General features: G+C 40.1%; 1 protein-coding gene across 2 annotated transcripts in view; it reads left to right on the top strand.

Moving 5' to 3' along the window:
* The window catches only part of TMEM135 (transmembrane protein 135), a 375,621-nt gene that overhangs the window by 168,704 nt on the left and 186,001 nt on the right, over window positions 1-20,916 (top strand). Inside the window, exon 5 of one of the 2 annotated variants that reach the window (XM_065417238.1) lies at window positions 7,477-7,542. The exons of the other annotated variant lie outside the window; for it this stretch is intronic. Within the exon in view, the coding sequence (XP_065273310.1) occupies window positions 7,477-7,542 (66 nt within the window). The remainder of the gene's footprint in view (window positions 1-7,476; window positions 7,543-20,916) is intronic. 2 annotated transcript variants of the gene reach the window in all.

Below are 20,916 nucleotides of genomic sequence, written 5' to 3'. Positions count from 1 at the left end.
AGGTAAAATGTTTGGGAACCTCTGTTGTAGAATCTCCAAACACAGTTGTTGCATAGCTATGACTGAATGGCTGAGATACTAACTTTAATTTAACAAAATTAATATATTGTGTGAACACCTACCCCCTTACCCGCAAACATTTATCAATCTTTGTCTTTTGTCTAATTGTTACCCTTTTAAATACACAGCTTCTTATTGCCTTATTTGGGTTTCACATAGCAAAAACCCCTATCATTATCTCAGTGACCATGTCATTGTCAATTAGTGAATAGCTATAGGTGGCCTCATTTCCCCCACCCCATCTGGGTCGGAAACTATGATAGTAGCGTTAATCTTCTTAGTGACACTCAGCACATGAAGAGTGGTGCTCCTATCAAGACATCTATGGTGCCAGATTTGCAAATGCTGTGAATTTGCTCCTTGTTTCTGCATGGCTTTGACATCTGGTCTTAGCTGTGCGAGTACAAGTGTATTAAAAGAGAGCTTATACTAGCAGAGGTGAAAGGGAAGTCGCACACACCAGTGGTTTTCAATAGAAACAAAGGAAGCTTAGCTGTATTGACAGAATGCTCTATTTGACAGAAACATCCTTAAAAATGTTGGTGGCAAGAGCTGATGAAAGAAACCAATTCTGAGGCATACAAAAGGTTGTGTGGGGTTCTCTCACCCCTTTATTCTTTGAGAGGATGAAGAAGAATGATCAGATTTTGGATTTGCTATGGATTGTTGTGGGTGGAAATGAGCTAATAAATTCTGAAGTCCAGTGTTCTGGAGCTGTTGCATTCATTTACAAGGAGAAAAGACAGTACAACACAATTGAAAGCTCTTCCATAGATCTATTTCTGCTTCTTTAAATAAAATGAAAATAAACGTGTATATAGTAAGCTATTATATATATATATATATATATATAATTATATATTTATATATATATATATATATTTGTAAGAGGAATAGTAGATTATTCTGAATATATGCCATGTAAAAAAGTACATCAAACTTATGAGATACTGTTGTCTTTTACTTGAATTTGTGTAGTGGATATCCTGAAACACAGCGGTAAGAAAACAGCAAATCTGGTAGTTCTTTCAGCATTGAGCTACTTACTGTATCAATCACTGTGCATTACTGTGTAAAGTCACCAAATTAGAAATAAATATAGCTGAGATACTAACCATTTTTGCTTAATTACTTTTCATGTTCTGAATATATTTTATAGTTTGTCCGTGTTTTTGTCTTCTAAACTGTAGCTTGCTAAACTTTCTTTCTCTCTCTCTCTCTCTCTCTCTCTCTCTCTCTCTCTGTGTGTGTGTGTGTGTGTGTGTGTGTGTGTGTGTGTGTATATGTATATGTATATATATATATATATATATATATAGTCTACCCTTAAACATAGACTTTTTGTGTTCATGAACAGACCCATTTTCTATTGAAAAGCCTACATTCATTATAGACAGTTTAAATAAAAGCCCACTACCCTAAATTATGTGAAAGGCAGACTACTTCATTTCAGAACAAATAAATTATAGAAGATGATGTTCAAGTATGAGTCCACATTTGCAAGGAGTAAATTTATTCTCATATCTGATCACATCCCAGATATAAGTGTAAGGACATGTCACACGGGTGAGGTGCTTCCTGTTTCTTTTCTTTCTACAAAAGCTACCAGCCCACAGGCACGTGACTAGAAATATTTACCAGTGCTAAACACTTTTCCACAGATGTTTCACTTGCATGATTTTCCTCTTCTAATAAGGTGCATAGGCAACGCCATGCAGTTCATTCACTTTCTGAAAAGTTGGTAGGCTCCAGTTATTTCAGATATGTGTGTGAATTGTCCCTACTAACCAGGCAAAGGAGGAGATAATCATCACAAACAAAAACTAATCTTAAAAAAACAAAAAAAACAAAAAAAAAGAAGATTCTTCTTCTAGTAGTATCCCTACGGGTGCTCCACTCTAAATGCATTAGCACCCCCTGTGCCCTTGATCAGGGATTTCTCATAGCAGTGTCTGTTCGACCTGTGCATGCATGTTAATCAGTCTTGTGCCCTGTCCCAGTGTCATATAACACTGCACAGATGAACCTCCCCTAGTTCCTTCCCAAGTGCCTCGGCCTGAGACAGAGCTCTAGCAGTTGTTCTTTTGAGATCTCAACTCTAATTCTCTTTACTCATAGTTAGCACTAGTGTTAGTGTTAGTTTTTTCTATCATCAGTAGTTGCTTTTATTTGAGTCGTCAGCCTTGGTACCAGTGCCCCTCGTGGTACTGCAAGAGTTCAATTTTTCCTGGGACCTGGTTGTATCTGAGACTCCTGATTCTCTGCTCCTTGGCTCCGATGTGCTCTCGGTACCGAGGACATCCTGATCACCTGAGGTTCGCCTGGTACCAGTTATTGCATCTCAGATCTCCCCAGGCGCTGCACCGTTCTTCAGTGAACTTGAGGAAGAAGATTCTGTTGAGGACCTCACTTCGGTCTCACTAGTGTTAGTCCAGGGCTGCTCTCCTCACTGCTTCAGAGGTCCCTTCCCAGAGGCTTCTGGTGAAGTTGCCACTGCTCATGGCCCACAATTACCACCAATACCTTGCTGGTATGAGCACCCTTTGGTGCCTCCTCCTTTGCTGTATTGGAACCCTTGGGTGACGTATTGCCAACAAATCTTCAGAGCATCCAGTGCTACCACTCCTAGAGAGGAATAACCAGCATCACCTGCTCCCCCCAGGAGATTTCACCCTCAAGAGGAATCATTTGAGGTGCAAGAGACTAGAGCCGATGAAGAGGTTTCGTCTGCAGACAACATCTTCTCTTCATCTCTGGATGTAGTCATGCCTGTTACCCCTTCCCTGGCAGATGATTTTAAATAATCAAGAGAGTAGCAGACTCCTTGCAGATTCCACTCAAGGAGTTTACAGAGTCTCCTTATAAGCTTCTCGATATCCTTCACTCACCTTTATCAGCCCAGGTAGCCTTACTTGTCAATGAGGCTCTTTTAGCAAAGATCATTTGGCACACTCCAGCTTCTATTCCACTGACATGGATAAGAGCAGACAAGGAGTGTTACATCCCAGCAAAGGACTCAAAGTTTTTATTTTCCCATCCCTCACCTAATTCCTTGATAGTGGATGCAGTGAATGAACGTGATAAAGACCACAAGTGCTTTGATCTACTAGGAAGAAAGTAGCACTACCAATTATCAGGCTTTGATGGCAAGGTATAACCATGTCAACTACTTCAAATTAACCTCCTTCATCGACCACCTACTGGTGGAACAGAGGGAGCAGTTTCAAGCAATTGTTGTGGAGGGCCAACTGCTGGCCAGGACAACCTTGCAAGCCTCCCTCGACGCTGATGACCCCGCCGCTCATTCGATCGCCATAGTGATGGTAATAGGAAGAGCCTCCTTGTTTCAGTTCTCCGGTTTCCTGAAGGAGCTTCAGACCATGGTTAAGGATCTTTATTTTGATGGATCTAAGTTGTTCACAGATACTACACATGAGTCTGTATGAACACTGAAGGATTTTAGAGCGACTTTGCATTCTCTTGGCATTTACACCCCTACATTCAAGAGAAAGCTAAGCAAATCCAGATACTGAAGTGTCTCAGCCCATTGAATTCCTTCCCTCCCAGAGGGCATATGAGCCATACCAAAGAAGACAGAGGTTTCAGAGAAGGAAACCATCCACTTCTCAGCCTCCCGTCTCACACCCATCTACCTCCAAGCAGCAATTTTGATGTGTTGATCCTCATCCTCTTCCATTGCACCAATTCACCAGCCTTCCTTCCACCGGCAACCGCTTTCACACTGCAAGTGAGCCTGGGAGTTGATCACTACAGACAAGTGGGTCTTGGAGATCGTCTCCACAGGTTACACAATCCACTTTACTTCACTTCCACCAATGAACCTCCTTTCCTCGTCCCGCTTCAGGGATCCCTCTCACGAGAGCATGCTTCATCAAGAAATAGGTGTTCTTTCGCACTTGGGAGTTATAGAACAGCCCCCATGCAGCACTGAGGGAAGGGATTTTATTCAGGTTACTTCCTGATACCAAAAAGAGTGGAGGTTGGAGAGCCATCCTAGACCTGAGACTACTCAACGCCTATGTGAACGTGCAGAAATTCAAAATCGTGACTCACTACTTTAATTCCCTCACTAGAGCAAGGAAATTGGTTTTCAGCCCTTGACCTTGAACATGTGTATTTCCACATCACTATCCACCCATCCCACAAATGATTCCTCCATTTTATTGTTGGCCTGGACCACTTCCAATATCGTGTGCTCCCCTTTGGCCTATCATCCACCCTGAGGTTCTTTTAGAAGGTCATATTGGTGTAGCAGCACAGCTCTGCAGAAAAGGTATTTTAGTATTGCCTTACCTGGATGATTGGTTGCTAACAGGCTGCTCCCTGGAGCTGACGTCTTGGGCAATTTCCAAGGCCCCAGGCTTCTTCTGCCAATTGGGTAAAATCCATCTTGGCCCTAGTACAGACCCTGGAGTTTATAGGGACACATCTCAGTTCAATAACAGAGAAAGCCTACCTTCCTTGGCACAGGTTTGTGGCTCATTTCTACATAGCAAACACGGTTCAGCTCAGCCCACAAACCATGGTCGGGAACTACATTCAATTACTAGGGCACATGGCGGCCACCGCCTTCATGACGGAACATGCCAGTCTTCGAATGCGCTGCCTCCAAAGATGGTTCAGAACCATTTTTCACCTACTAGACACAGTCTAGATATGCTTCATTCCATACCCATCTTCGTGAAACAATCCCTCAGCTGGTGGAAGGACTGTCGCAAATTCTGCCCAGGAGTTCCATTCACATGTCCTCCCACAATGGTCATTGCAATGATGGATGCCTCTCTGCTAAGGTGGGACGCACATCTAGACACTAGTACGATCCAAGGCAAGTGGATGTTGCCAGAGACGATGCTACATATCAATCTCCTGGAGCTCAGAGTATCAGATACACCTGTCTCCAATTCCTATGACTAATCAAGGACTAACACATACATATAATGACTGACAATATATCGTTAGTGTTTTACTTCAACAGCCAGGGAGAAGTAAGATCCCTTTCCCTTTGCACTGAGGCCATCAGACTCTGGAAGTGATGCATACAGAATCACATTACTATCACAGCTGCCTATCTCCCGGACATTCCGAATGTGACTGCGGACGTGCTCAGCAGACACTTCTTTCAAGACCCCGAGTGGGAAATAGATGCCAACATATTACATCACATATTTCACCAATGGGGTACCCCCCAGATAGATTTATTTGTCACGGAGGCAAACAAGAAATGCACCCACTTCTGTGTCACCAATCCTTAGGGGATGCTTGTCACCTTCAGTGGTCGTCAACCCTACTAATGCTTTCCCACCGACACCCCCATCCACCCCCAATAGCCAAAGTTATGTTCAAAATAAAGAAGGATAGAGCCAGAGTCATTTTAATAGACCCGACCTGGCGCAGGCAAACGTCTTATCCTTATTTGATACAGTTGTCTGTATGCCCACCGATCACTCTCTGCACTGCTCCGTATCTCCTGTTGCAAGAGTGCAGGAAGATTTTTCACCCCAATCTTGCGATGCTTTGTCTCAAAGCATGGTTAGTCAATGGCTCACGATAATGGAGATAACCTGCTCAGAGGATATAAAAAGAGTGCTATTACACAGCAGGAAACAGTCTACTCGCTACACGTATTCTCAAAATGGATGCGTTTTGCCAGTTGGTGTGACAGCAGACCGCTTTCACCAATGACCACATTGCTTCCAGATATATTAGACTACACCTTGCCTCTGAAAACCTGCGGTCTATCGTCCACCTGGTGGTCCTCATGGCTTTTCAACCCCCAATAGAGGGCTATTCTATCTTTACCCAACCCGACACCATCAAGATTCCTCTGAAGGCTGGGGAACTTCTATCTACTGGTCCAACATCCTTCCCCAGTATAGGAGCTCAACCTGGTCCTTAAATGCTTCACAAGCCTACCCGTTGAACCTCTGGCTACTTGCTAATTGCTCCATTATCAATGAAGACAGTATTGCTGATAGCCATCATGTTGGTGCAAGGGGTTGGTGAAATATGGACCCTGATGGCATACCCTCCTCCCCCCTTCACAGTGTTTTTTTTTTTTTAAATACAAGGTCATGCTCTGGCCCCACCCCAACTTCTTACCTAAGATCTCTTTTGAATTCCATCTCAATCAGCCCATTCACTTGCCTATCTCCTATCCAAAACCACATCTGAATCCCCAGGATGCACTGCTGCATATCCCGAATGTCGGGAGAGCTCTGGCCTTCTATCTAGACAGAAAGAAACCCTTCAGAAAGGTCAACAAGTTATTCGTCTCAATAGCAGACAGATCAAAGGGGTCGGTAATCTCTAACCAGAGACTTACAGTTTTCAGACTGCATTAACTCCTGTTACCAGTCTCATAACACTGAGCTGCCCTTACTCATATGTATCCATTCTGTAAGGTCTATTGCCACTTTCACGGTCTTCCTCAAAAACATACTGATCATCAAAATCTGTAAAGCCACTACATGGGCTTCTATACATACAATCTCTGAATACTATGCAATAACTCACAACTCCACCTCTGATACAGTGTGCAGCTCAGCTATACTTTCTGCTGTACTGGATTGAAGTCTGAAGCCCCCTCCACCTTAACGGGTACTGCTCAGTAGTCATCTAGCATGAAGCACCTATAAGGACACTACTCGAGGAAGAAGAAATGGTGACTCACTCTGTGCAGTAGTTATGGTTCTTCAAGATGTGTCCCTATGGGTGCTCAACTACCTGCCCTCTTTTCCCTCTGCTTCGGAGTTTTCTGCCGTTAGGCTTTATGGTAGAGAAGGAACTGGGGACAGTTTGACCGCGTAGCACTATATGACAATGGGACAGGGCAAAAGATTAACACATATGTGCAGGATGAATGGACACTGCTTTGAGAAATCTCTGACAAAGGGCATGGGGGAGCACTAGTGCATCTCGAGTGGAGCTCCCATATGGGAACACATCTCAAAGAACCACAGTTACTGCACAGGGTGAGTAACCATTTCTTCGGCCCAAAATTGTGCTCCTTGGCTTCCCTACTGTAAGTCCCCATTTTGTGATGTCACTACTACCAAGGAGCTAATAAGGGCTCAGATACTATAAAGCTTCTTCATTACTTTACACTCATATTACTAAAACAGAAACTTTGAAAACCCTGATGACATAAATAAAATGGCACATATGCAGGGATTTCAGCCTAAAGATGTGTTCTGGAGTGTCTCTTTTGCTTGATATCCCTTGAAAGAAGGTTACCATGTAGGATTTTTTTCTGAATATTCATATTTAAATGGTTGAGTAGTAAAACAGTTAATAAACTTGACTTACATTTTAGTCATAAGTGTAATAGCTGAACAATAATAGTCATCATTACTATATTGTCTTTTCAAAATAACAATTTTTTATTTTTATACGCAGGCCACGGAAACCCTTTTTCGAATGGGGGTAGCAAGAGGAGCCATTACACCTTTAAGGCATGGAGAAGTAAGATTGAATGTCTGGTTTTTGCATATATGGTGTAAAGTTTTATTTATTTTTAATTTGATATTTTGTAAATTCTTAGGATATATATTCAGATAACTGAAGAGTTGATAGTCTTGTAGATAATGTGTCTGTCTGCTTTACAGTTTGTTGCAAATGAGTAGAGAGCCCAGATCCTGTACATTGGGGAAAGACATGTTCTTTATATTTCATTTTACATTGAATCATGATGCAGCGCTGTAATCTAGGTGACTCACTGGAGGATACTTCTAGCCCTGATGATTCTTTACTGAACGTACTGAGGAGGGAGCAAGGTCTTGAGAAATTAACATGGGTTTGGGTTTTTGAAGTTCCTGGTTCTGTGGATGGGTGGCTACGGGCACGCCACTTCATATGTTTGTCTTTGTTTCTTTACTACCTCACAGGAATATTATGAGGGTTAATTAATTAATGATTGTGAAGTACTTTGAACATGTAAAGTATGATTGTTATATTGTTCATATCTGCTTGTGTCTGTATGGGATGGTTTTTTTGTTTGTCCTTTTGGTTGACATACATGGAGACACTATTATTTGCATTCTGCTGATTAAGTAGCTCTCAATTCCATGAAAAATACTATACTCAGTTATGGTATTCTTCAGTAATGGTCCAAACTACATATTGCAACTATTGTGAGTTGTAGTATTTTGGGTCATTACTCTAGAAAACTCAAGTGTATTGTTATGGCTACCTGATTTCATCATATTGTGCGTTGATTTTAAATGCAAAATGTTTGTCTAGTTGACCCAGCACTTGCTGTACATTGCCAGTCATGTTACAGCATATATTGTCTTTCTGTGCTATTGAAATTACCTTAATTCTCCCTATTTAAGTGGAGTAGAGTACCTGTGCATCGGAACAAAGGTTTCTGCTTTCCTCTGGCCCAGTTTCTTTATCTTGAGAGCCGATCTTGCTATAGCAGTTCTGAACATGGGCTCCGTTATGCTTTTTCTATACTGCTCTTCACCCTTCTCCGCAATTGGTCACTATGAGTGTGTCTACACTTCGGGATAGAGGTGTAATTTCCAGCTCAAGGGGACATATCTGGGCTACCTCTGGTCAAGCTTATGTGCTAAAAGTAGAAGTGTAGCTGTAGCAGAATGTGCAAGAGGAGGGCTAACTGCTCGAGTATGTACCTAGCATCTCAGATGGGATTGTTCTCAGGGCAGCTAGACCCTCATGCTACCACCGCTACACTTCTGTTTTTAGCACGCTAGCTTGATCAGAGCTAATGCGGGTATGCTTCCTTGATCTGGAAATCACACCTCCATCTTGAAGTGCAGGGTGGGAGATATGATGCGCTGTCCAGCAGGATCCTATGTATGGAATATATGCAACACTTCCAGCTTCTCTCCACCTCTTCCAAGAGGGTGTCTTGAGAGACACGATCTCTGGGTGTTTCTTATGATAGCACAGAGCACAGTACACTAGGCTGTTCATTTGGGTGTACTTAGTTATACGTGTTAGAATGAATGTTGCACTAATACTAGTAAAATAGAAATGTGGTTTGCTTGAAATGATCCATGTGGATTGTGGAGAATTCATGTTGCTTTTTAAAGAGTTATTAACTAAAACTTGCAGTTTTAAAAAGTGGACTAATACAAACAATTATATCTTTTTATGAGCATTATGGTGGTGGTACGAATGTCAGTCCTAAATCACTTCCTCTGATACAACTATTTTTATCTTGTTGATTTAAAAAAAAAGTCCTATTGCAATGTTACATTCACAGATCATAGACCAATGTGGAGCAGGAGCTCTTTTGAGCCATTTACCTTCTCCTAAAATTACTCTACGGAAAACTAGTAGTACAGGCATTACAGTGGGCAGCCAGGATGGGTATTTGGCTTTTGCTGCTCTTCCATTTCTGAATGTTTGTTTTTCTAGAACTATCTGCTTATTCTGTGCTTTATGAATAAGATTATTGTTCCTATATGGTTTTAGTATCCTTCTGTTTGAATTGAAATTGTTCCTGCTTCCCAATTTCCCAGCAACTTCTTCTTCTATGATCAGACCCTCCAAAGCATTGATTTCTCATAGACATTTATGCTAGGACAGGGACTGTGAATTGAATACACATACTGTCAATTTATATATCACACTAAAAATGTTTGATCTATTATTGTCGCTTGTAATACCTAAGTTGACTATAAGATTAGAAGAAAAATATTTTTTCCAGTTTACTTAGAGCTGTTGACAGCCCTTTTGTGAAAAGCCACTTTCCTTGTTTCCTCTATTGTTTGTGACTATCTTTCACAAAACTGGAAAAAGAAAAATATTTGTAAATAATAAAAAAACGTGATTCTAAACCCTCAAATCCTGGCAATGGGAGTTGAGGCAGATATAGTACCTTAAAATGCTTTAAACACAGTTTTTGAAATTGCCTAGATTCCAAGTTGCCTATGTCTCTTCCTTGGTGGAGAAAACCTCTGATATGTCTGAGTTTGTGATGGAAATTAAATGTCAGCCCTAATCAATGCAGGCAAATATATGTGAATTGCCACTGTGCTTCCTCTTATCTATGTGACTTTACTTGATCCTCCTTTATTTGATGGACGAATAAATCCACCATGTCAAAGACCAGAGACAGGGAACATATAATTTAAGTATGAATGTACCCAATATTTTTAAGAGTAAGCATTAATTGAGTGAGTGAAAATTCAGTTCCAGGGGCCCAGTTACATTTAGGCATTTTCTATATGCTTATTTTTATAGGAAATCTCCAGACATTTCCAGCAGGAAGTTTTAGTTGCTCTTCCACTTGTCTGTTGGGTTTTGCCTATACTTTGAAGTCATCAATCAGTCATCAACAACTGATTAGCAGTAGCACTGGTGCAAACTCCAGAAGTAAACAAGAAAAGCTGTGATTTGCATTGTCTAAGTTTCATTGAAAGTCAGTAGGTTTTATGCTTTTAAGGCCCAGATACAAAAAGGTATTTAAGCACCTAACTCCTAATGACTTCAGTGGGAGTTAAGTGAGAATCTGGGCCTAAGTCACTTTTGAAAATGGGATTTGGGCTCCTAAGTCATTTAGGTGCTTTAATTTTTTATTCTGCAGTTGCCTTGAAAGTCAATGAGACTTAGGCACCTTTGAAAATTTTACCCAAAGTCTTATATATCATGTAATATAACCAGCTTCCAGAAGTGAGCCAAATAATATTACAGCCCTGTTCATTTTGAAGTTCAGAGACTGCCTATTCATTGAAGTCAAATAATATTAAACAATACAGTTTAAATACTTTGCTTTGATTTGCAGTATTGATAGCTGGTAGTACTTTTGTTGTTGTTGAGAAATTGGGATTCAGAGGGAGAAAAGAAGAGGCTAGAATGGACAAGACAAACTTAAATAGAAACCTGTAAAATCTTAGGGCAATATGCAGCTGCTAGATTATTTGCTGCCAAATAATGAAAACAGACCAATGGACCATGTCTGGAAAATGGATATATGAGAGGATACTTTTAAATGACATGCAAATGAAGGTCAATTGTTATCTTACAAAGTAGTTACATTTTCAACAAATCTTAAATAAATTTTTCACATGGGCAGTTTGGGCCAAAATAAGAATTTTAGCTGATGAGCCATTCATGAGAGACTGGCAGTATTATAAATTGTACTTGGTGTTCCATATTTTCAGTTTTTATTTGTTAAAAAAAAAAAAAAAAAAAAAAAAAATTCCAGGAACTTTTCTGTGTTTATTTTCCAAATGTTAAAACTGGGATGATATCGGGTTAAAAAAATTAAAAAATTAGGAAAAAAAGAAAAACAAAAAACCTTTCATAATATACACAATTTACTATAGTATAATTGAAACTATTTTTTAGGTACAAAGGTTTTTTTTCTGTCTCTCTGTGCTAGTAGTTTTTCCAGAAATCCTGTTTGCGTACACTCGCATAAGTTTCTTCAAAATATCCTCACTCATGTTGAGCCTCTTGCTGTCTTGGAGGCTAGTCCAACTTTGAAAATAAATGCTCTCCATCAATCCAGAGGGTACGCTCAAAGTTCGCTGTGCTATTTTGCTGAAGTTGGGACGTGTGTCTTGATGACTGTTCCAAAAACCACATCCAGTTTCACATTGTCAGGGTTAGGTATGTTCATATAAGTAGTAAATTCCTCTTTCCGATTTGAAATTTCATTTTTAGTGGCAAATGGTTGGAATATTCTGGGATAACGGTTGCTGCAAAATTCACCTTGAGGAAGAGGTGCAACATCTGGATGACGTTCCATAAAGAATCTTCGGCACCAAACACTTCAGGGTTCAGATTACGGGCCACTGTCATTTTCCATTTTTCGCTGAGCATTGTATTGAAGATTTTGAATGCTTTCTTGGTTTATTGGATTTTCAGAAACAGTTGGGTTTTCTCATCATATGTTTGTCCTGCAGCTTTTGTGCTCAATTTAGCTGAGTTTTTGGTTGTTAAAATAAGGTAAAGTCTGTACTGGCAAACGTATTAGCAGTAGTCGAAGAAAACTCCAATGTTTTCTGTGTGTCACACATCAAATCTAAGTTTTCAACAACGAACATTACCTTAGTGCGCAGAATCTGGCAGTCATTTTGGTTATTTGCCAGCCTCTTCAGAGTTTCTGCTTTAGAACCAACAAACTCAGGATGATCTAGGAGACGCATTGGCACAGTCCACGCTTTGTTTACATCCACTGATGTGCCACAACCGGGGTAGCTAATCAGTAGTCGGCTCTGCAGTTATCTCTCACTGTGCAAATCAAAGCCTTCAACTTGTTCACATACTTTAAAATGGCCTGGAATCCAATGATGCAGAATTTCACATCTTTCATTTCTTCTGTAGCAGTAGCTGCTGACAGCTCAATGTTAATCAGATGAGCAGGACAGGTAATACATAGCAGCTCTGGTATGTGATTGATTTTAATTTCCCATGTGATCTTAGCGAGTAGAAAGCAGAATCTTTTTTGGTTGTGGCCACATTTTTCCAAGTTAGTTGGTACATCTCAAACATGTCAATTATTGCTGTGTTGAGAAAATGGCAGTCCGTAGAGAGGATGAATGTCACATCAGCACAAAATAATGCGAGTTTACTTGATTTGAAATAAAAAAACAAAAACAAAAGGCCAAGAATCGGATGTTCCAAAGTATCAGGAGACTCGTCAAAAATCAGACGAGACACCACATTTCCATCAATTAGTTGCATCAGTTTAGATACTAAAGCATCATAATTTTCTTTCAGATACTTATGAATGAGGTTGTCTGCATTAGGAAACGTTTTTGCTGCTGGATGATATTGTCGCACAAAGTCACCAATAGGCCCCTCTGCAATTAACAGTGGTTGTCTGGAGAAACAAAGAGCACACACAAATTAATTGACACAATTGTGCTGTGTCCTCTTTTTCATTAAAGCCCTGTTGAATGCTCCTGATATTGACTGTTTATCCAAAAGCTCACTTTCTTCAAGTTTCTTGTGTTGCTTGCTTTCTACATGCTCCTTTATTCTGTCAGCACAAATACTGACTTCAGTGGTGCAGTACTTGCAGCACAATGGATTCTCTTTACTCCTGTCTTTACTTTTCTTGATAATTTCTAAGCACTGATTTTATTGTTGGTATTCAGACACAGATTTGTGTTTTCGCCCCAAGTTTACATTTTTACCTTATCTGTCCATACTTGATTCTTTAAATTCAGCGCCCCAGTAAACAGACACAAAGAAAAAGGCGGGCAGCCTCTCCTTGTGAGTCAATCATAACTCAATCAACGTTGGTTGATTTTCCGACCTCCACAGTGTTTTTTTTACACTGTGGAACTGCTTCAGTCTCAGAGCTGCAGCACATAATAACCGTGTAAAGCGTTAATGTTAACAAAAATAAGTACCCGAAAAAATATTGAGCGGATTGATAAATGGGTGTAAATCCAGTAAAAACGGAACTCCTTTAATTAAAAAAAGGGTAATTAGTAAAAATCAGTAAAAACTGAAAATGCAGAACACTAATTATATTGCATGTGATATTTATGGACTAAGCCAGTTACTAGTATAATAAGTAAAAGTAGTAGTGAATCCAGATAAAGATACAATGGAACGCTTCAATACAGCATAAAGATGGGAGAACTTTTACTTACCTAAATTATAGCACTGAGTGGTGTAACATTAAAGTATTTGCTTAGGAGGCTCGGTATGTCTACACTAGAAATGTAAATCAACCTATATTAGGTCGACTTACAGCCACTGCAGTGATTGCGGTGGTGCATGTCCATACTACTCCCCTTCGGTCGGTGTGCGCATCCTCACCAGGAGCACTTCTGCCGACCCAAGTGGGGCAGTGTGGGGAGCTGAGAGCCTGTTTTCTCAGCTCTATTGGCAGCTCCCTGCTAGGAGCCCAGCTGCACCACAGGCTCCTGCCCTCCCACCTCCACTCCTCCTCCCCAGCCGAGAGCGGGGGGAGGAGGGGAGAGAAAGCCACCGGGGGCTTCTTGCCTCCCGTTCCCTGCCAGGAGTGGGGGGAAGCCACTCAGGGCTTCTCTCTTCCCTGCTTCTCACTTCTGGGGAATGGGGTGCAGCTTGCCCGGCTTCTCCCCCTTGCCCCACATGCTCCCCACCAGGAGCCGGGCAGCCTTGTCAATTTCACAGCTCCCAGGGTGAAATTGACAAGACAGCCAACATTCCCAGCTGGGAGCGGGGTCCAGCCGCCCAATCTTCTTGCCTTAGGTCCCCCCACTAGGAACTGGGTCCAGCCACCTGGGCTTCTCATCTGGGTCCCGGCCAGGACCAGGGTCCATTCTCGCCTCTCTCCAAGCTGGGAGAAGGGTCCAGTTGCCCAGCTCTCCAGGGGAACTCCAGCTGCCCAGCTTTCTTGTCCATTTCAGGGCTCCTGCCATGAAATTGACAAGACAGCCAACAGCTGATGTAAGTTGCCCCCTGCTCCCCTGTAGTTGCCCTAACTACACAGACATACACTACGCCTCTCATGGAGGTGGAGTTAGTATGTTGGTATAGTAGGGCACTTACATTGGTGGGAGCAAGGCTGTAGTGTAGACACTGACATAATTAGATCAACGTTATTCAGTAGAAAGGATGCTGGGGAAGAAGGAAAGGTGAGTGTATGAGGTTTTTTTGCTTGAATATATTATCATGTTAAAATCTGAATACTTAACTTTGGTGAATCAAACACGACGTTTGGAGACAAGTTCCCATTGTGTAATTACAGCTGTCTGGGCCTGAAAATCAGAAGTGACATCAGTAAAATAGAATGAATTTCCCAAAAGGAGCAAAACTATCTAGAGTCCTATAAAAACACAGTTATTACTTCCAAGAAAAAGCTGGACACTTGAATGGTGCCTAAAAGAAAGTGCTTATGGTGAGCCAAAACAGAAGAAATTAAAGCTTGAACTCAAGCTCTAGTTGACCAGGTTCAGTATGAGAAGTGCTAAGTTGGCAATAAAAATCCAAGAAGGTCTAGTTGTTTCTTGGAAAGGCCAGATTGAGAGGGAAACTCTCCAAATAAGGAGAAATTTTAGTTACATTTTCATAGCAGTATTTGAAATGTAGGTGGGAGCAGGAATGTTTAACTTTAGAGGGAAAACTAGGGTTCATTTTGAATTTAATTACAAATCCTCATGTTGCATTGCAATGAACAAATTGGAAAAAAAATTCATATCAAACAAAGGAGAAATCATTAACTGGTCCAAGTCTGGCCAGTTTCCAAGACCAGATAGATTCGAAATTTGTAATGTTGAATGTTTGGGGGAAACCTTCTCTCTCACTTCCTGCTTGCAGCCTTTCTGTGTATCAGGGAATTCATCTTCTCAGCCATTTTCTCTGTATGGATGCAGAACTTTTAAGCCTTTTCTTTATTACCTTTGAAGAAATCGGAAATTTATGTTGTGATGCTGTATCATTTTGCTATTTATATATGGATTACAAAATTCCTGTTGAGGTTTTGGCATGAAAGTTGGAAATGATACTGCCAAGTGTCATTTATCCAAATGAAGTAGATAGTGTTAAGAACTGTCCTGTGACTTAATGCCAAAAAAATTAATAGTATCAAGGAGAGGTAACAAAAGCCAAGAATATAATTAACTTCACAATTCAGCATATTTTTCTTGTTATAGAATTTTCTGTTAATGTCTGTTTTGGGGAAGGTGTGCTAGGCACAGATAGGAATGTGTGCTAGACCAAACCGCTCTGGTGGAAGATAGGGAAAGTCCACCAGCTACTATCAGTGTAATGGCTTTTGTTTACATCTGTGGCCCTTATCCAGGAGAGAGGCAACATTTCATTTATTTTAAGAGTGGGCTGGATGGCAGAATGCAGAAGGCACAAGGATTTGATGAGAATGAATCTTGACGTATGTGTTCTAGTAACACTGATTGGTTGTTAATTTGAGCTAAACATTTTAAGCTCAAATGCTCTAAGATGCAGAAATACCCTTCCCATCTATATGAATTTACCTACAGTGCTTTTGTGAAACTTGGCAAGTCTCCTGATACACAGAATGTATAGAGGCTATGTTTTATCTAGTTTAAATTGTATTATATGGAAAGCAGACCCAGTGTCCATGTATTGTTTACCATAATGCAAACGTCAACTCTTTTGTATTAAAACCTTCCTAAGACTAAAGTGGTTTGAGTTAGATTATTATCACAGACAATGTGTCATTGAGCAGTGATGATATTATGGTAACTCCACTGGGAATGCTTTGCCATGTTGTATCCCAACTGTGCATTAGTTCCTGCCATTATTGTAATTTTATTTTATTTCTTTTCATTGTTAATTGTTAATATATTATGAGAATATAATAGAGTCATAGACTATATCGATGGACATTTTAGTTGCTAGTTTGGAAAGTTTCCTAAGAGAAAGCTGTCTACCAAATAGAAGTTATCTATTGTTTCGTGAAAGGCAAATATTTCTTCCTTTAATGCTATAATAATACTTACCACTTAAATTATGCTTTTCATCTTCAAAGTGCTTAATAAATGTCAAACAATTAATCATCAGGACATTGCTACAAGATTCATAGCTAAGTATTGATATCTCCATTTTACAGATTGAGGCAGACATAACAGATAGAGGTTAAGGGACCTGCCCAAGACTACAAAGAGTCTTGGTCAAATCCAAGATAAGCATGGAAGAGTGTGTGGTTCTTAACCCAGTGCCCAGGTGACTGCATCACACCTTGACCTGGGTAAATGAATCAGTCTGTCTTCTGTGTTGTAGGTTATTGTTTTAATTATTGTTTGTGTATTATTTATATTTTTAGGAGATTTGCAGATAACAAGAAATTAAATAAATGACTATTACAAAAACACAGAAAAGCTTAACAATTGTAAATTGCAAAGTATGTTGAAAAAACATCAGTTCCTTTCAAATACAAGTGGAAAGTGAAACAAAACCCTTAGAACTGCCACCAATTTGAATCATATAGAAGCACATGTTTGTTAATGGAACATGTATATATTTTGTTATGCAAGCATATTTATTATGTAGTCATGGAAGTTAAACTGCAAATACTTTCCTGTGGCAAACCCAAGTAGAACTTATCAGTTTGAATTTAAATGAGATTATATTGAATGATGAAAGATAAGACATTGAAACATTAGCATGTGTTTAAAAATATGGGTTTTGAATGTCTCTTGAAGATTTCAAGAGTCCATTAAAATGTTCTTTGATTCAGACCTCACTAGCTGCTTATCTCTTTCTACATGATAGGTTTGGATTTTAGCCATTTTTCATTCGTAAGTCTTTTTATAAATCCATACATAAGACATTTTGGATGGGGTTTTAAAAAGTGCATAAGAGATTTATGTTCCCACTGAAAGCCAACTAGAGTTGGGTGCTTAACTCCCTTAATTCTTTTTGGAAATTTCATCCTTTTTATCTGTTCACTGAAGATTGGTTCCATTAATTCTTATGTTTTACATACTATAAACAGCTTTGAATTCAGAAAGAAACTGTTTTACAATGTAAATAAGTATTTTACCATGTTGGTTAAAGTTAGTCCAATAAAAGATATTCCCTCACCCACCTTGTCTCTATTTTAACAAGAGAATTTCAAAAGCTTTTGTTTGTGGATAAAGCAAACTAAATGCAATATACTATAAATTTAAATAATTTATTTTTATAAGTTAGACAAATATACAATAATTGTTTTATCTTTGGTGCATTTATATTACTAAAATTGTAATTAAATATACAAATGTAAAGAAAGTAATTATTTTATTCCGTTATTAAATTGGTTGTGCTCACTCCATGGTAGGTGCTTTCCTGACAATTTATTGCTATAAGAAATTTAATGGCGAACATTGCAATAATAATAGACATGTGTAGCTACATTGGTGGAGTGATGGCATAAGTTAAGCACATACTTAAGGGTTTGCAGAGTCAGGGCCTGGCTTTTCTTTACAAAGAACTGAGCCAGCATTTTTCACAGCTTTATCATTATAAATATATTGTTATATGCCCAGCCTGGGGCCCCATTGTGCTAAGTGCTGTACAGATCTAATAAGAGATGGTTCCAGCTCCAAAGAGCTTACAGTCTAAACAGGTGAGACAGATACAGGCTGGGAGAAAAGAAGTATTGTCATCCCCATTTGGGGCACAAAGAGATTAAATGATATGACCAAAGTTCTACAAGAAGTCTATGCTAGAACTGGGAAGTGAACCCCTATCTTCTGAGAGCTAGTACAGTGCCTTAACCAAAAGACTGTCTTTTTTTTCTCTAAAGATGACTTCGTATCAAAAAAGATGAAAATGAGGAATAAATACTGTGACATACTGGGGTGCAATCCACAGCAGTGGGGGACAGTGTCACTCTGCCCCGCAAACTTAGGTTACAAAGTCTTGCTGAAGTAGCTCCCATCAATTGAGTGAACTTGCAAATCTCCATACATAAGAGTCAGAAATGGCCGCCAGGGCCACTATTTCCAGCATGGTGTCAAGTATCAGAGGGGTAGCCGTGTTAGTCTGGATCTGTAAAAAGCGACAAAGAGTCCTGTGGCACCTTATAGACTAACAGACGTATTGGAGCATAAGCATTCGTGGGTGAATACCCACTTCGTCAGACGCAAGTGGGTATTCACCCACGAAAGCTTATGCTCCAATACGTCTGTTAGTCTATAAAGTGCCACAGGACTCTTTGTCGCTATTTCCAGCATGGCAGCCACACCCCGAAGGTCCATGTGGTTACATTTTGGCTTTTACCAGCCTTGGTTACCTCTGCCGAGTGACCCCTACACACTCCCAGTCCCAGATTTCCCCCCCAAAATGTATGTCTTGTACTGTCCAGCCCTCTCCTGGACTGGTCAGATTATTAAATCCGTTATCCCTTTAAGGGAATAATATACACTACCTTAAATAGAGTTACCCAGACACTTTAATTTAAACATACTGGATTAGGTAAAACAACAAAACAAGTTTATTAACTGCAAAGACATAGATTTTTGACTGAGTACAAGCATAAGAGTCAGAAATGGTTACAAGAAAAATAAAGCTAAAATGCTTTCTAGTGCCTAACTTGACAAACTATAGGAGATGAGTGGGGGAGGAGTGGGCCTTTGGGGAGTTTGCCCCTCCTTTTTATACTTTCAGGCCAAATTTAGGCTGCTGGGTAAGAGATTCAAATCCAGGACTCCATGGTAGCATTCTCTGAAATGCTTCCAGTTCCACGTGCAGGGCCAGTTATACGGGCAGAACTGTACGGTCTCAATGCGTGGGTGAGACGATGGTGTAGGGAGGAGTGGTTCAGATTTGTTAGGAATTGGGGAAACTTTTGGGAAAGAGGGAGCCTAAACAGGAAGGCTGGGCTCCACCTAAACCAAAATAGAACCAGATGGCTGGCACTTAAAACTAAAAAGGTCATAGAGCAGTTTTTAAACTATGGGCTGGGGGAAAACCGACAGGTGCAGAGGAGCCCGTGGTTCGGACAGAGACGTCCTTTAGGGGAGGATCTATTAATGGAGATTCTCTATGTTCTAGTGAGGAGCAGAGGATGGAAGATGATAAAATACAGGCAGGGTCAGATCAGAAACAGTGAAATGAAAAAGAGTCCCATTCAATTACATCATGTAATGGCAGACAGCTAAAAAGTGACAAGTTTTTAAAGTGCTTATCTACAAATGCTTGAAGTCTAAATAATAAGATGGGTGAACTAGAGTGCCTCATATTAAATTAGGATATTGCTATAACAGGCATCACAGAAACTTGGTGGAATGAGGATAATCAATGGGACACAGTAATACCAGGATACAAACTATATTGGAAGGACAGAACAGGTCATACTGGGGGGTGAGTGGTACTATGTGTGAAAGAAAACATAGAATCAAATGAGGTAAAAATCTTAAATTAACCAAACTGTACCACAGAATCTCCACGGATAGTAATTCCATGCTCTAATAATAAGAATATAGCAGTAGGGATATATTACCGACCACCTGACCAGGATGGTATTAATGACTGTGAAATGCTCCGGGAGATTAGAGAGGTTGTTATAATAATAATAATAATAATTAATGGGGGATTTCTACTGTCCCCATATTGACTGGGTATATGTCACCTCAGGACGGGATACAGAGGTAAAGTTTCTTGATACCTTAAATGACTGCTTCTTGGAGCAGGTAGTCCTGGAACTCACAAGAGGAGAGGCAGTTCTTGATTTATTCCTAAATGGATCACAGATCTGGTCCAAGAGGTGAATATAGCTGGACTACTCGGTAATAGTGACCATAATATAATTAAATTTAACATCTCTGTGGTGGGGAAAACACCACAGCAGCCCAACACTGTAGCATTTAATTTCGTATATCTGTACTGGGACCAGTCCTATTCAACATATTCATAAATGATCTGGAAAAAGGGGTAAATGGTGAGGTGGCAAAATTTGAGGATGATACAAAACTACTCAAGATAGTTAAGTCCCAGGCAGACTGCAAAGAGCTACAAAAGGATCTCACAAAACTCCCAAGGTTACAGCTTCTCTCTGACCTTGGATGGGTAGATGCTTCCACTACCCAAGTGCAAAACCCCCCCTTTTGGAACCCAGGAAGGCGCACTTGGGAATTCCTTCCTGTGGGGTACCCTCAAGCCCTTTCACCCCCCCCCCCCCAGGGAAAAGCTGAGAAAGAAAATAAAGGAAATTAGCTGTTGCCACCAGCTAATTAAACAACATATGCACAAACCTCTTAGGACACAAAAATCCAAGCCTGAGGTTATTAAAAAAAAAAAGAGTAAATTTTATTAAAAACAAAAAGGAAGAAAATGTATTTGGAACTTAGGCTTTTTGCTAGATTAAAAAAAAACAGTTACAAAAATTAAGCATCAAGATAGCTCTCTTGAGGTCCAGTTTAAAGGTTACAAGCAAAACAAAAGCACCTGGGGTTA

The sequence above is a fragment of the Emys orbicularis genome, chromosome 1 (genome assembly GCF_028017835.1).
Source record: "Emys orbicularis isolate rEmyOrb1 chromosome 1, rEmyOrb1.hap1, whole genome shotgun sequence".
NCBI classification, from domain to species: domain Eukaryota; kingdom Metazoa; phylum Chordata; order Testudines; family Emydidae; genus Emys; species Emys orbicularis.
This window is presented reverse-complemented; position numbering and strand designations above follow the sequence as displayed.